We start from the raw sequence: 16,876 nt of genomic DNA, 5'->3' as shown, positions 1-16,876 counted from the left end.
CCAAAACTCTTCACTGACACATTTCTGGTGCATATAAAACAGATGATTATGCTTGTGATCATTTGATAAGAGACGCTCAGAACAGAAAGGGGAGAGCTGGAGAAGGAGAGCTATTGATTTTCAAATTCTGGTGTGCACTGCTTGGAGAAAAGAATATTTACACATAAAACTATACGCATGTGCGTCTGATGAGACAGTCCAAAAGTATGCGCATAAAAGTATAGCTATATTAGGTTCCAATCGTCAGAATTGTTAGAACGTCAAATTTCAGAACATCGCTGCAGAAATTAGCTGGCTTGGCTCTAAACCTTCATTCCTTTTATCCAAAGGTCTTAAGGCTGAGGAACAGATTGTTTCCCAGAACTGTGGCCTCCATCACAGTCCTTCCTCCCCCGCAAAATCACAAATTCTGAAAATTATAGGCACCTACAGATATAGTTATATACCCATCTTCATTCTTAGAGACAGGTACTTTAAAATCATGGTCATACCAAAATGAAAAAGGCAAGGAATATTATGATTGATCTAAAATATAGCTATAGTGTAGCATTAAAGGGATTCACAGACTTGGGTATATCTATGACATTTACCAGTCAACATCTGAATGTAGGACAAGACATAAAATGTTTTCTTGTTTCAAATCTATCTTGTTTTACTGCTAAACAGATGCCTAAGGCTGCCTGCTACCTCAGACTAAGTCATCGCCTATAACCCTGTCATTCACGTCAGCAATGCAATTTTCTCAGGCTGCACATAATTTATTCCAACCACACACACCAGATGTGGATGGAAAATGCTATAAAAACTCCACATCTCTGAAGTGGACTAGATGTATGCATTTCTGTTGTTGTAATGCTCAACTAAGAACCAATTTTCCATTGTCAACAGCAGGGAATTGGTTGGATTTATTTTGAAAGTAAATAAAATTGCATCTCTCACACTTAATACAATGCAAATATGTCCGGTTTTCATTTGGTCTCTCTGGTCATGATAGAGATATTTCACACTGTTTTATTATGTTTACAACAGGCATCCTAATAAGATTTAAGAGACCACGAATGAAACTTACCTTATATCTCTTTTTACATCCTGGAACTGGGCATGCAAAAGGCTTTTCATCTCCTCCGTTCATGTACATGGAACTGAGGATGGACTCAGAGCTGATGGCGCTTTCTGTGGTCCACGACTCATCACTGTCAGACTCCTCAAACTCTACATCCTCTTCGTCACACTCACTTCCTGTTAGAGGGTGAAAGATTTAAAGTCAAATAGCAAATGCCTTAGGGATCTTCACCAGGATTATATTACACAAACTTGCTTCCAAAAAGCTTTGTTTTATGCACATTTTCTATGACGATGAAACCCTGGCCTCTGAGCTTTCAGCCTGACCATTATGGACCCTTCACAGCATGTGTTCAAGGATAGCATTCCCACAATCTTGACTTCATTTGTTGCAAGTTTTTGGAAAGACTGAAATATGCAAATTGTGGGAAAGAATTTAGGCATTTCATTGAGGTCTTAGGTCAACACGCTGCTATTGTTTTATTAATTCATTAAAGATGCCATTCCAGAAAAACGCATACATCACAAAAAGAAGACAGAAGTACGTGGGAAAACACTGCAAAAAAATAAAAGTGGGGTCCTGTTATTTATAAAGCTAAATAAAGAAACCTAATTAGCTGGACTTTAAGGGCTGTCCCTGATTTTTTGCAGCCTTACAGTGAGCTTCTTTATGGATGTCAAGTCAAGCCCAGCAACCAGAACTCTCTCACTGTCCGAAAAAAAACAACAACAAAAAAAAAAGCATCATAATCTATTATGATGTTTTTCCTTTTAATTTTTTAATGGTATTAAAAAAACATGTAATAGCAATAATTCAGTCACATAATTAATCTAAAGAATAGATTATGCATTTATGGAGGACATGGAAAGAAAAGATGAACAGAGACACCATGCGGTCACTTTTCATGTCAACACCAGACACATGAAAGATTTTTTTATATAGTGACAGCTGAGGCAATAAAACACTGCAGCTATAGTGCCTGAACAGGCAAATACAAACTAAACAGACTCAAAGTGGCTGCTTGCTTGTAATTAAGCTCAATGAGGAAGACTGCTGCGGAGGCCACACTGGAGACTGGAATTACCAGCACCAACTCAGCCCGAGTCAGGGAACATTTCTCCCAGGGAATTGATCAAAGTCAGCAAAACTCTCTGATCGTGGGACTTCCCGATCTTTTAGTAGAATAATTCTTGCAGCAGGATGTAGCAAAAAAGACAAGGCTCAGACTGTGTGGGGTTTGTTCTTGGTAGTGTTGCATGTGGATAATTTAATTCAACAAAAACAAAAACTGTCAATCACAAAAAAATATTTTGGTTATTCAACCTGTGTTTTTTTTAGCTGATTTACTTACAGGATAATTCATTCAGATGATACTAAAAACAGAAACTTTGGCTTTAACATGGATATTAAACAAAGAGATACATATAATGAATATTAGGTGTTAACAGTAAACTATTAGGTTTCCTTATAATAAAGACTCAGCACAAGGATCAACACCAGGAATGACAAACTGTAGTAACCAATCATTTAACTGTAGCTTCAGTTAGAAAAATACATTAATGTTAATCATCTGGAAATACACATCCTATCCTTTGGAAAGTGAAGAAATTAAAAATATAATCAAATAAGCTGGAAGATATTCAGAATTTCGTCTGGAGTGGATATTTGCCCTCACATGAAAAAACAAAAACAAATAAGCTTACTACTACATCACTCTGCTGCTTGCTTAGCTAACACTACATAACTATTAATTCTTACATGCTTGTTTTACATTTTCACCCATTTTTCTGTATTTTAATGAAAAAAAAAAATACATTGATGGGGATTTCATCTGTATCATCTCTTCTATTAATAACACAAAAGGAATCCAGAGCCCCATCAAACAGAAACAATTAGAGAAGGAAAATGTTCAAACAGCCTTAATTTGGAGTTTTACTTTAGTAAATATGATCACAGAAAATTCAAAGGTGGCAGGACTGGAAACTGCTGAATCTCAGACCACAAGAATTAAAGTTATGAAATACAATTATAAAACAAAAACAATTCAACATGTGCTGCACAACTACTATGGCTAGATACTGGAAACCTAATTAGATGAACTAGTGTGTTGATGATGGTTACCTGTAGGTGTGCTGCTGCGGAAGGAAGAAGAAGGGGTGATGGGTGGGGTGACTGGAGGGGTGAGGTTTCCACTGGTGTGGCGGGGTGGTGTGGAAACATTGCTGCGTGACAGATTGCCTGTAAGAGACAGAGACAACTTGGGCTGCACCTTCTTCTTCAGGGCCTCGTGTTCTCGCCTTGCAGCATCTGTCATGAACCTGGCGTTGTGAGGTATAAAACTTGTAAGGGTTCACAAACTTTTTGGATGGAAAAAAAAGAGCATCATCTCATTCAGACTACACTGTAGTGTACTGTAGGTTTGCTACTGCTTAAGAAAAAAAAAATCAGTGGCTGCATTTCCCTTTGGGCTTTATGATTTGACAGTAAAGTCGTCAGCAAATGTGCACCATAAAACCAAAATGTTAATATAGACACTGTTAAAGCAAATGTGGAATTAACAAATTAGGTGATAGCCACATCAAGATGTGTTTGTGTGAGCAGGGAGACAGAGGCAGACCTTCTTGTACAATGGTTTGTTGCATAAGGCTCTTAAAACGACTGCACAAGCAGCATATCAAAGACAACCAGGATGAACACAGTGCAATAAAACACCCAACTGCCAAATACTGTAGCAATTCATTTAAGCAATCCACCAGATGACGTTTTTTAGATTGTTGGTAGAACCTCAAAGGAGTACAGCACAAACCTTTCTAGTTAAATCTTTTCAGGCAAACCACTAATACTATTCATCTTATGATTTTGTCAGATTTTAGTCAATTAAAGTCACTTTACTGAAAACTGAGTTACTGCATTACTAAGTTAACCTTCAGTGGGGTTATTTCAAAAGGAAACTTGTTTCTTTACCTGTTGATATAACTAAGAGCAACATATGTGGGCTGCTGCTGCTCCTGCTTCTCCAGGAGACATGGGTCTGTATCTGGGAAGACAAGATAGACATAAAGGCAGAAATTTAGCCACAAAATATACCAGTGAATGGCACAATTCTTCAATTTTACATTAAAGTTTGTCATATTTTCATGCCAATGTTATTTTTATTTTTTGTTATCCAGTTATTGCCCTAAGACAACTGTTGAACTGAACTGAATTACTTATACATTTTGGTCCTTATTTACTTTTCAGGGTCCCTATACTCCAAAACAGTTTCATATTAAAAAAAAAAGAAGAAAAAAAAAAGAATGAAATGAAAATAAAATATTTATAACTAATAGATAATATATCTGGTTATATAATAACTATTATATGAAATTAAATAAAGCAAATTGCCATATAATAACATCAGAAGTACTACAGCAAACAAACTACATTCAAATATTCATATCTATACCCAATACATAAACTAAATACAATAGAAAAAGTTTTAAGCTATACAGTCAAAAACTAAAGACATCTTTAAGCTGTTTTAAATGTAATCCATTACATCATTTTACAGAACAGCTGCTGTATGATCATGGTGACAAAAGTATGTTGGTAGGTATTCCAAAGAGAAGACAGCATCAGAGCATTACATTATCTCTCGACAGAATACAAGAAGAATGAATGACAAATGACATGCGAGGCTAGCATCATCAAGCTTCATATGAGCTTTTGTGATTCATACAACCAACCCAGTATGGCTTTAAAGTAATAAACATTTCACATTTTAAAACAAAAATGAATTTGTGTCAATGTGTGTCATAAGGCAGAATGGTGTTTTTGACCTAAATAAGGATAGCCAGTTCAATGCACTTGGTGTCACAGGGAGGATGAAGCACACAAAAGTATGCATTATCCACCCAGAAGTAGACTTTTTGCAAAAAAAACAAAACAAAAAACAAACAAACCCAACAACGTCTTACCACCTGAAAACTATCCCAATTATTTTCAGTGATGTGCCAGGCTGTGTTGGATGCACTGTTGTGTTCCATGTTTGTGGCAAAGTACTTTTTCTACCCAGACAGGCAGGCACAGAGGAAAGGTGCGGCTATGTGGTAACTTATGCTGACTTTAGTGATTTTAAAAAGGGGTGTTATTAGAAGCCAGCTTTATTGCGCATGTTGACACAGTGGAAATATAATCAGGCAGAGTTTTGGCAAAAAAACAAAAACAAACAAAAAAACAAGAAAAGGAAAAAATAAAGCAGCAAGTAAGTAAATACGGAGGGCTTTAGATTTGGAAAAATATCCTTTTCAAAACTTTGGCACAAGATAACTTTAACATGATAAACGGCTAAGTAATTCATCTGTAATCTACTCTGTGTCATACTAACACATATATGAATAAATTAATGGTCTTTGCTGCCTTGAAAAAGGTTAGTCAGTGTGCACCTTGGCAGTGCGCTTTGATCCCGAGTTCCAGGTTTTAATTTGTGTGGAAGAATATGATAGGATGTGTTGTCAAGAAAAGGATGTGGGCTCAGCTCTGAAAATATTTTGTAGAACTACTCAAAAGCAAGGTATTGTGCAATGCACATCATTATTGTTTTAAAGATGATGTAATGTATATCAATAAAACTGATGCTGGAGAAGATCCATAAGCTGATGTCAGTTTTGAAACCAACTTCTCTTTTCCTTTGAAAGACCTCTACAGAATTCATGTTATATCTGCTTAACGCTAGAAAAAAAACAATGTCCAGACTGTCAATTCAGTTTTATCTGTACAGCACCGATTCACAACAACAATCAAGGTGCTCTATATTGTAAGGTAAAGATCCTACAATATTAGAAAGAAACCCCAACAATCGCACAACCCCTAGGAGCAAACACTTGGGAACAGTGGGAAGGAAAAACCTCAGACAGAACCAGGTTTAGACAGGAGAAGCCAGAGCAAAAAGAGACAAGACAAGTATGGGAGTATGGGAGAAAGAACCAGAGTTTAATAGTTACTGATGATTAAATGATTAAAACAAACACTCATACGTGTATCACTGGAAGCCCCCAAGCAGTCCGAACCTATTGGATCATAACCAAAGGCTGGCTTAGGGTCACCTGATCCATCACCCAACTATACCCTTTATCAAAAAGCAAAGTTTTAAGCCTAATCTGAAAATTAATGAGGCTGATCAAATCAAAACTGGGACATTAATAATGAATTACAACAGTGCAGCCTAGAAGTAACAAATTCATGAATAAATGTATGAAGCATCAGCAATATTGCAAAAATGAATGGAGGCTGTCCTGCATTTTTGTTTAATGTAATCATTAACTATTTCTCACAGTAGTGGAGGTCAAAGCAATCCCACCAAGTTTCAAAGAGTTTTAGGATCAGGTACACTAAATTAAGTTGTTTCTGAATTTAAAAGTAGGAATTTAAGAGATAATCCAGGCCTTTGTGTGATTAAAGCTATAGTTTTACTTAATTTGTATCGTCTGGCTTCATAGATAATTAAAGCTAGGTGTCATCTGCATAGCAATGAAAATATATGCAGTGTTTTCTAATACTATTGTCTAAGGGAAGCATGGACAATGTAAAAAGTATTGGTCCCAGCACAGAACCCTGCGGAACTCCATGACTAACCTTTGTGTGTGAGGACTCCCTATTACCCTGCAAAAATTCAAATCTATCAGATAGATATAATTTAAACCAATGCACTGTAGTTTTTTTAATGACAATTTTGTGCTCTAATCTCTGTAGTAAGATTTTGCGGTTAAGAGGATCACACACTGCACTGAAATATAACCAGACAATCACAGAGATGAGCCCAGTCAGAGGCAGTAAGAAGATCATTTGTAACATTCACTATTTCCATTTCTGTGCTATGATGCACTCTAAATCCTGACTTAAAATCTTCAAAAATAAAAAACCAAAACATTTCTTTGCAAGTGATCATTTGACTTTGTGACAACTACTTTTTCAAGAATTTTAGAAATAAAAAGGAAGGTTAGAAATTGGTCTATATAGCTAAGACAGCTGAATCAAATAAGGGCTTTCACGTAAAGTTTTATTTATTCATCATATTTAAAATTGGAGCATGCACTAATGGGATACGTTTTTGAGTAGTCTTGAGGGGTCTAAAAGGCATTTTGATGGTTTAGAGGAAAACATTATTGAAGTTAATTTAGAAAGATCAATTGAAGAGAAAGACTAAATAAATGTTAGCAGTTTTGAAAGTGGCTACACTTAATGGCACATCTGTGGGGCGACTGAATATTTTTTCTGTAATGGTTAAATTTTTGTTCTGTTCTGTTCTACAACACTGTTTTATATAAAATATAGAACAAGACTGCTCAGGAGCCTTCTGTTTTAAATTTCCATTGCAGTTTTTTAAAAAGCTGCTCTGCAGACACCACATTGCTTACACATGACCACACTTGACACATACTGTGTTTTCCCATGCTGTGCTCCAGACATTCATCTTGCTCAGTGGTGCTAAATGTACAACAATAGCCAATCTCCACACCCTGAGGTGAAGCAGGGCTGACTTCAAACACTCTTCCCACTGCTGTCCATGTGGGCAAAGAGAGATGCCCCATAAAACAACAGTTTCTTCCACTTACCAGCTAAACCTCCATGTCCACCTCTGTGAAAGACTGCTACCCCCATGTGGTTAAAACTATTACTCATTTTGCCTATGTGCTTATTTATACACTTAAACACATTTATACATTTATACACTTACACTTAAACACTTACACCTAAGGCCATTTCCAACACTGAATTTTAAATTATGGTTTTGTAAGGTACAAATACTAAAGTGCTGCTTTAACAAGCTATGTGTATTGAGTAACAAAAATTAATGCTAATCATACTAATAATCGCCAATTTCTATTTGATACAATATAAAAAAATACTAAGGCATTGATACGAAACACATGGTAAAGATGCAATTAAAGTTCTTGGTTAAAGGAGTAAGCAACACCTTTTTCATGCTGTAATAAAAATCTTGAGTCATGCTCATTTATTGCTTCCACTGCCTTGGGATTTTACTCCCGTTTGCATCTTTCTTTGTTTAGTTTTTTCCCTGAGTTCGATTAAAATTCTCCTGGTCAGAAAGACGTAGAAGGTCAGAGAAGACCCTAAACCTTGTTAGGTTTAGGGGCTCTCTTTCCCTTTTAGGTGACTATTTATTTTTTTTCTTGTAAATATACCTGCTATTTATATAGCTGCAAGGCTGGAGCTGAATACCACACATCACCACTTTAAAGTAGTGGATGCTGATACCACATGTTTGCAAATTGGTCATATTCTAACTTTTGTTCAAACACACTGATTAGAAGTTCTATCTCTAGAGCCTATCTTTTGATGTATAAGAGAAATATAGGTTAAGCTGAATGTAGAAAAATTCCAAATGAGAGAGATTTAAATTGTGCAGACACAATTGTTCAAAAAGGAAATGGACACCCCACACAACACTCTAGATTTTTATCAGTGAAACCCAAACCACATTTAAGCATCTGTGGAAAAGCACACAATTAAGATGTCTAAAATATAATCAACAAGGCATCAGTCATTCAGTCTTACTTTAGGTCAGCATAGGCGTCAGAAGGCAAAGAGCTTTGTACATTTAGTTTGTACAGCCAAATATCTTGTAAATTGTGGCAGAGTGTTATGATAGATAGAGCAGGTCAAATCTCAGCACCTAAGGCAGAAGGTTTCTTTCAAGGCCTCAGTCATAAGCAAGTGTTTCATTAACAGTGGATTTATCCCCAGTGAGAAGGACAGCACACCTCTCTTTACTCTCCAGCCAAAGTCATGGAAACACAGAGTAGGAAAGACACATTCATTATGACACTATTCCCATGCCAAAAGCAAAGGGCTGTGCATATACTACCGTAGGGACTTTTCTGAGCTGTGGGTAATGGCATGTGTGTGTGAGAGAGTGCACAAGAAATCCCTACTAAAATCCCTAATGAGTTTCAAGCAAAGGAATGGCAGTCTGCTCATGCAGCAGTGGATCAGTCTGTCCCTGCACGCTGTAAATCACACACACCTCAGGTAGGACCAGAGAGGAGGCCAGCAGGGGCCAGCTCCCCACAGCCTCCGCTATTCTTTTGGGGCCACCAGCAGTCAAGCACCAGGACGAAGGCGCCTCAAATAGAGATGGGAACCCCTCTAATCAGACTACACAGGTGGTCCACTTTGGTGGCCAGCTATTAGAAGCCTTCTGGGAAACAAAAAAGGAGTATTTATTCACCATCGCTACTTCTAGAGGCAAAGAAGCACAAGCTCCTACATGGTCAAGTGGAAAATAAAGATAGGTAGGACAGGTAGAAATGAAGACAAATCAAACTTAAAACATTTAATATGTAATTTGATTTCTGATTTCCACTGACATTTTATCAAATTATTTCAAAATATGTATTAGTTTAAACCACTTTCTGCTCTGCAATCCAAAACATTCCCACACAAGTTGTGGTTTTCAGCAAATTCCCTTTTCCCCCCAAACAACACACAGTTCACACAGAAAAGTTTTCATTTAGCAACATGCAAGAAAAAAATCTGGATACAATGAAGAACGCTGTTAATTTTTGTAGTAATGTTATTTTAAAAAAAACATTTATTGGACCTAAACTTTTTCCAAAAGAGCACTGAACTTTCATCTAGGAGTTTGTCTTGGCGGTTTTTTTAAGCGTTTCTTAAGACTTTAAAGTAATTCAATTAAGAGGTCTAGCCTTGACATGATGATGCACAATCATTTAAGTTTTGGTATAAATCACGTAATGAATTTATGTGACACTTGTGTATGGGAGTGAATCCTGACTGAATTAGTGGTTTCAGTGTATTTTAGGACCACTATGACATGCTGTGAAAGGAAACCTAGGGACGATCACACAACAAACCTTCCTGGGGCAAGGGGAAGTGACGCCTGCTATTCTCCCCTAACACCCTTCACAACAAGCTCCCTCACACACTCTCACACACACACCAGACACACAGCTCTCTCTCATTTCCACCAATGTCTAGCTCTCCACCCTCATGGCCAAATGCACTGCAGGGTTGTGCAGAGTGGTGAGCATTATGGTGACATGTTTATGGTGGCTCTGAGCAGCAGGGAACATTACCAGGAGTGGTGGCACAGGTAATTCATTACAATGTGACCTCGAAGGAGGAAATGAAACAGAGTCGAGCTCCATGTGTATAAGCTGCCTTTGTGGCTTACTGAAAAAACATGGCAGGGTTAAAATAATCCATTATCGATGTGTTTAATTCAGACAGAACCTCATGTGCTTTCACAAAGATGTGTTTTCACAAATACATACCAAAACATACAATAATTATTTCTTATGGCCATTTATGAATTTGGATCTATCTGGAGAATATATTCTTAATGAATTAATTATTTCCCTGGTGTATCAAATAATAAAAATTTGAGTTTCTTAATGTTTTCTGACAAACATTCCCAATCCCAAAAATACTGAGCTTACAGCTAGGTAAAACATGGCAAAGCAACAAATTGTTAAAAATTACGAATATTTTTAGTTTTTGTTTAAAAAATGACTTCAGACTGATTTTCTGTTACTCTGATAATAAATAAACCATTCCAGCACAGTGTGCCAGGAATAACTATTGTTAAATTTGATTCTGAATTTAACTTTGCAGCTGTTTCATTTATAAACGTATGTTTTTAGAAGGCTAAAGAGGTCCTGTGCATAGCGAAGCAATGTGCGACAAGTAACCAGGAAACAACTTTAGGTCAAACTTGGGTGTTACAGACAAAATTACTAAAATAGTAGACTCCAGCAAAAATATCACGTTGAGTACGCATGTTGTGTAATGTCAACATAGGCTGTACATTATCTCCTGTGTGAAACCTTTTTATGAAGTATGTTGCAGTCACCGCACAGGAACAGGAGCAGCAGTGTCGGGGGTTGGGGAAATGTAATTAGGCTCACCAGGTGCACAGATCAGGGAACTAGTTGCTGTTTCCCAAATTTATTACTTCCGCGCAGATTATGAGGGTGCAGAGCAAAATCTACCAAACGAGCCTCCAGTGAGGACTGGCAACAAGCAGACTCATTGTTATCGTGTATGGACACTACAGGCCATCTACCCAGCAGCACATACGCACACACTAAAAGGTTTAAATAACACGATCGCCGTTTTCTTTTGGTGTACAGTGGCCTGGTTGCTCAGTGAGAAAGTAAACATTTCAGCAAATAGGTGGGTGCAGTTTTTATACCACACAAGAATATCAAGTTCACAGGAACTCTTTCAGGCTTAAGCCAGCACGCATTACGGTCAGAATTCAAACTTTCCTCGTCCTGATTAGCATGTGCCGATTTTGCTCACAAAGGCCCAAGAGGACAGCCTGACTCTCATTATTAACTTAAAACTCAAAATGTAGTTTAATCCACAATGGGGTTAAAAAAATAACCCCACTACCTTGAGTTTATACTTCATCTGGGCTGATAATCTATATTTTCATTGCAGCTAACAAAAAAGCAATAAGTTTAAATATTCAATATTCTCTTGATAAATGACCCTAGCTAGGCTCTTCGATCAGGCTAGAATGTGAGAAATATGTAGAGTTGTTAAAATGAACTGACTAACTTCTGGCCTATAATACCCATCTAAAAAGACAGCAACCAACAGCAAAGGAGCGCCATCTTTTGTTCACACACCCAACCAGCAGGCTGGCTAGCAGGGGACAAGAATGTGTTCTTGTTTTCCAGGCGCCTAATTATAATGGAGAATGTTCTTTAAGCAGCAGGCCACCAGATGAGGAGGAAGACATGCCAAATCAAGCACTCGCTCTGTAATTATGCTTCACAGGCACTTGGCACAACGCGCAAGATTTCTCACTTCTCAGAGTGAGCACAGGCCAGCAGACAAAGGAGGGGGGGCAGCAAAGTTTTTCCACTTTGAGCCAACTAATTGCTTCATTATTCCCCAATAAGTCATTTGGAAGACTTTTTTTTTCTAAGGCTAACACCTTGAACACATGCACAGCACACAGTCAGAGAGCGGAGGATATTAAAGCCAGTCAGGCAACAAACAAGAACAACAGAGACAGCTGAGCCCTGTCAGCTTCAATAGCAAGAGTCTGAAATATTACATTAGGGAACAGATGCAGTTCCCCACAGTTTGACGATCACACGTTCACATCGTGAGGATTGGAATTCACTTTCTTGACTAGCTTTTGTTAAAAAGACATAAATGCTTTAGCACTTATCAAAAAATGCAGTATTCATAACATTTTAATATAAAAACGTGACAAGCAAGGATTAGATCGAAATGAAAAACCACAGGGCACTCTTCACAGGGTGGGCTTTCCATGCTTTGTCCTCCTTTTTGATTTTAATGGGGACCATAGTTTACAAAATGAGTGTCATATTGTATTAGATAAGATGTGAAACTAGTGACTGAGATCAAAAACTAATTAGGAAAATGTTTACTTAGGGTATACACATGGAGGCCATAGACATGGAGGCCATGAACTACTGCATTGGGTTCACTTTTTGGATCCAGAAGCTACATAATTTACAGCCGAGGTCAGAAGTCTGGATACGCTCATCAAGACTGATGCTTAATAACGTCTCGTTAGTGATTGTGATTGACAACTGCCAGTTTCTCTTTAACAATGTAAAAATGATTAGTTTGACACCACTCACTGATTAAGCAATAATCTGAGCAATGGGGAAGTCCAAGGAGTCCAGTGATCTAAGAAGAAGCGTTGGAGGGTTACACAAGTCGGGAATGTCTCTTGGAGCCATTTCTAAACAACTGCCCATCATAAGTTCAAACAACTTCATGCAGAGTTGGCAAAGTTACAGACATTCTGTACTTCAGTAGAAGTACAAACACTACTGTCAAAAAATACTCTAGTAAAAGTTGAAGTACTGATTCAACTTCTTTACTCAGGTAAAAGTCAAAAAGTAGAGACTCAAAATAAGAAAGCAAAAAGTAACTCTTTGGAGGATGTTTCTGGTTTTGTGCAAAGATAACTGAATTTTTTTTTTTATTGTAATTATGCTCAGCTTGAACCTGAAGAAAAAGAAGGAAAGTAAAAAAAAAAAAAAATCTCTGATTTCTGTTGCCTACATTGTAGAGGGTGACACAATAATTTCTATTGAAAGCTCCAGTAGATTTTCTTAGTGTACGTGCTGTGATCAGCTGACCTGCTGCCCTCTGTGGATTTACACAACTGAATTCAACAAGAAGTCAGCAGATGTTTCACAGCTGACACTACACTGTTTATGCTGTCTTTATATTAGACAGTATAAAGTTGATATAAGGGTGGAATTCAGCGAATGAATCTAAGCATCATCAGCTTAACTTCAAATTCATCTCTGCTACACTTGATGTAGCCTAACTCTGACCATGAAACCACAGCCACTGTGCACCAGTCACACACTGTTCTTTACTTTGAATCAATCACAGTACAGCAAACTAACCTGTTTATCCTGCAATAACCTGCAGAGTGTTCTCATGCAAACTTTAAATAACACGGTCTACCTCAGTGTGTTTAGCTGCAAATTTCACAATATGAAAAAAAAAACAACATAATGTCAGATGTACAGACCCAATATCTGATTTAAAAACATGAAGACTTTTCCAGTTTATCAAATCCCACTGAGCAGTCCTTACCTTTAAATCTAACCTCTCTTCTTCCTCTCATGTCCTGTCTTTCTTATCTTTCTCCATCTCCAGCTCTCTTTCTTTTCTGTCCCTGTGAAATACAGAAGCTGGACCTTTAGCTAGCAACACACTGTAAGACAAACTGCACAAAAACAGTTTGTGTGTTTGCTGATGTTTGCAGAGCTGATAGAAATGTTGTATTTGAAATGACCTGACACTTAAAAAAAAGTAACTCCCTTTATGCTCGCTCCCCTTCTGTAGCACTAGCTAGATGCAGAAGTACCTCAACTTATGGACACCTGCAGCAATTCGATGTCGTGGCAAAAACAAAAACAAACAAACAAACAAAGAATCCACTGTCCCATGTTTAACCTTTGGCACACGTCATCTCTTTTTAAGTCACATCCTCTGATGATTAATAAACGCAGGCTTGCAGTGACGAAACAATAACTTCCCCCAAATGTGTTAAAGCAAAAGTAACAAGCCTGTTATGAAAATGTAAGAAGAAAGTGCAGATATTCGTTTACAAATTGTGGTGAGTTAAAGTAAAATGTTTTCAGAAAAACACTACTCAAGCAAAGCAGAGATACCTGAAAATTGTACTTAAGTACACTAACAAAGTACTTTAACAAAGTACTTTACTTGTTACTTCCCACCTCCCACCACATGCAACTACAAGTTATTCAGATGTGACATCACTTTGCTAAGGTCTGGAAGAAGACCCAAACTGTCACCAACAGATGACAGTGAAGCAATTTTTGCATCGCCATGGACTGACAGGATGCCGACCAAGAAAGAAGCCTCTAGTCCAAAATAGACACTTTCAAGTTCAACTGAGATTACAACTGCCCACATAGGCAAACCAAATTCTAGAGAAAAGTTTGATGATTGGATGACAAAAACGTTGAGCTATTTAACCACCATGTCAAGAGGTATGTTTTCATGATGTATTTATAGGAGTAAAGGGTGAGGCTTTCAAACCTAAGAAAACTGTCAAGCATGGTGATGGTAGCATCATGCTTTGGGGCTGTTTTGCTGCCAGTGGCACAGGTACATTGCAAAAAGTCAATGGAATAATGAAGCAGGAAGAGTACCTTCAAGTTTTTCACCTTCACCTCCACCTCACATCAACAGCTAGACGGGCGAAACTTGGACAAAACTGGGTTTTCCAACATGACAGTGATCCCAAACGCACATCAAAACATAGTTTTGAAATGGAAAAAGCAGGCTAACATTAAGCTTCTGGAAAGTCCCAACCTCAACCCAATTGAATATTTGGAGACTGTGCTTAGCTGGGTCCCAATCAATGTAACTGAACTCTACAAATTCTGCCAGGAAGAGTGGCCAAATATCCAACCAGAATTATGCCAGAAGCTTGTTGATGGCAACTAAAAGCATCTGGTTGAGGTGTAACTTGCTAAGTGAAATTTAACCAAATATTAGTCAAGTGTATGGATATATTTGAACCTGTGTGGATTTGAGAAAATCCAACTTAAATTCAAACCTGTGCACCCAATTCTTGTTTTGTAAAATTATTAGACATTGCACACTGCACAAGTATTCCACCCTGAAAAAGAACAGATTAAAGAAATCACTCAGAACTCATGTTCATGATGAGTGTATGTAAACTTTAGACCATAGCTGCATATTCAGTCTATAGTTGTTTCCCTTTTATTCTAAAAGGGGGATTTTTTTCACTTCATTTGCATATAGAGGTTAATTTAAATTGGTTTACAATCTTTACCTACTTAAATTCAAATGCATTACTCTGCACTAACTTAAGATAACTAATGAAGTATCCCTCTGCAGAAAAAAATGTAATCAGTTAATTTCAATTCATTAATAAAAGCAACTTATATTAAGATTAACTGTGTGCCAGCCGAACTCATTTAGATAAACTCCCCGAGAGGCTATAAAACAGCAATCAGAAAAAAAATGATGAACAGGCTAATAAAATAAATATTTCCACAGCCCCATCTATAATTGCTTCCCAATCTCCCCCCACAGGCAGTGGTTATTGTTGTCTTTCCCAGCATGAACTAGAGGAGGCGCCATTAAATGATAATCTTTTGGGGTGGGAGGCAGCATCTGTGTTGCTAGCCTGCAGTAGACAAACACCCATGTGGAATTGCATAGTTTTAGATTTGGACATTGTAGGATAATACTGGTTTTCTAACTTTTTCTTGCACTTGTCTTATGAAGCCAAATTATGGAAATTTACCAAGCAATACAGTTCTCAGTTTCCAGCCAATTTTCCCAAATTTTAGATTTGGGGCATTGTATATCTACAAAACAAAGAATACAACTTATAAAAACAAACAAACAAACAAACAAACAAACAAAAAACCCACACATTAAATAATAGATGACTCCAAGGTGCATTGAACTAAGACATATAATAAAAACGCTGGTAGGTTGGATAATATCTGAATTGATGAACAATATTGGTTAGATAATACATTTCCATGTGTGTGTGTGTTTTTCATACTATTGTTCTCTTTTGAAGGGCCAATACCCAGACGTAGTATTTATTTTTTCAATGTCAGCTGGCGAAATGATATGCAATGCATAATTTTATATAGCCCAGTTAACTACGTTGGCAGGCGGACTGAAACAAGCTGCTGACTTTAAGTTGACTCACGACGTTTCCAGCTACGCGCGCGGGCCTGGCGCTGCATTAACTAATGTTGCACGCGCGACCCGGGCGCATATAGTAACTTCCAGTGTGTGTTTCTTCGATGTTGCAGCAGTAAAATAACACAGTGACACAGCTTTGAAAGAGAAATGAAGAGGGGAAACATCAACTGCACCACACCTAGCAACAGGGTTGTCAGGACGCAGGAAGTAACTTGCTAGGTTGCTAATTAGCCACGTATGCTAAGCTGCAAACCGGAGCCATGGCCATTGCAGGCTGGGGCTCGGTACTTATCAGTTCTTACCGATGTGGTTATCCTCGATGTGGACGATGAGCTCGGCCAGCGAGTCGAAGTGAAGTCCGCAGCCCCCGAACCTGCAAGCGTTGGAAAAGAAGGAAGCAGCGGCGATGCCTGTCATGGTCGCTGCTGCATTAGAAATGAGGGCAAGCGGCGGTGAAACAGCGGGGCGGACAGCGGTGGAAACAGCTGGAGCTCGCACTGGCAGCAGGCTGACTTCTCTCAGCTGCGTCAAACCAGCTGGAGACAGTTAATGACACCGGAA

The 16,876-nt window shown here is 38.0% G+C and overlaps 2 protein-coding genes across 3 annotated transcripts in view; one reads left to right on the top strand and one right to left on the bottom strand.

Moving 5' to 3' along the window:
• The window catches only part of jazf1b (JAZF zinc finger 1b), a 20,694-nt gene extending 3,934 nt beyond the window's left edge, over positions 1–16,760 (bottom strand). Inside the window, exons 1-4 of one of the 2 annotated variants that reach the window (XM_003454378.5) lie at positions 16,618–16,760; positions 4,028–4,100; positions 3,185–3,381; positions 1,070–1,239 (exon numbers count right to left, since the gene is read on the bottom strand). In XM_003454378.5, coding sequence (XP_003454426.1) covers positions 1,070–1,239; positions 3,185–3,381; positions 4,028–4,100; positions 16,618–16,732 — 555 coding nt within the window. In that variant the 5' untranslated portion in view covers positions 16,733–16,760. Of the gene's footprint in view, positions 1–1,069; positions 1,240–3,184; positions 3,382–4,027; positions 4,101–13,687; positions 13,744–16,617 lie in introns of those variants that run through there. The other variant, XM_013276997.3, reaches the window with a different exon arrangement.
• Positions 16,741–16,876, top strand: part of creb5b (cAMP responsive element binding protein 5b) — a 43,238-nt gene continuing 43,102 nt past the window's right edge. Inside the window, exon 1 of the mRNA XM_019364749.2 lies at positions 16,741–16,876. The gene's annotated coding sequence lies outside the window, so the exon portion shown is untranslated.

This window comes from Oreochromis niloticus, linkage group LG11 (genome assembly GCF_001858045.2).
Source record: "Oreochromis niloticus isolate F11D_XX linkage group LG11, O_niloticus_UMD_NMBU, whole genome shotgun sequence".
In the NCBI taxonomy this organism is placed as follows: domain Eukaryota; kingdom Metazoa; phylum Chordata; class Actinopteri; order Cichliformes; family Cichlidae; genus Oreochromis; species Oreochromis niloticus.
Note: the sequence above shows the minus strand (reverse complement) of the source record. Positions and strands in the feature narration are given on the sequence as shown.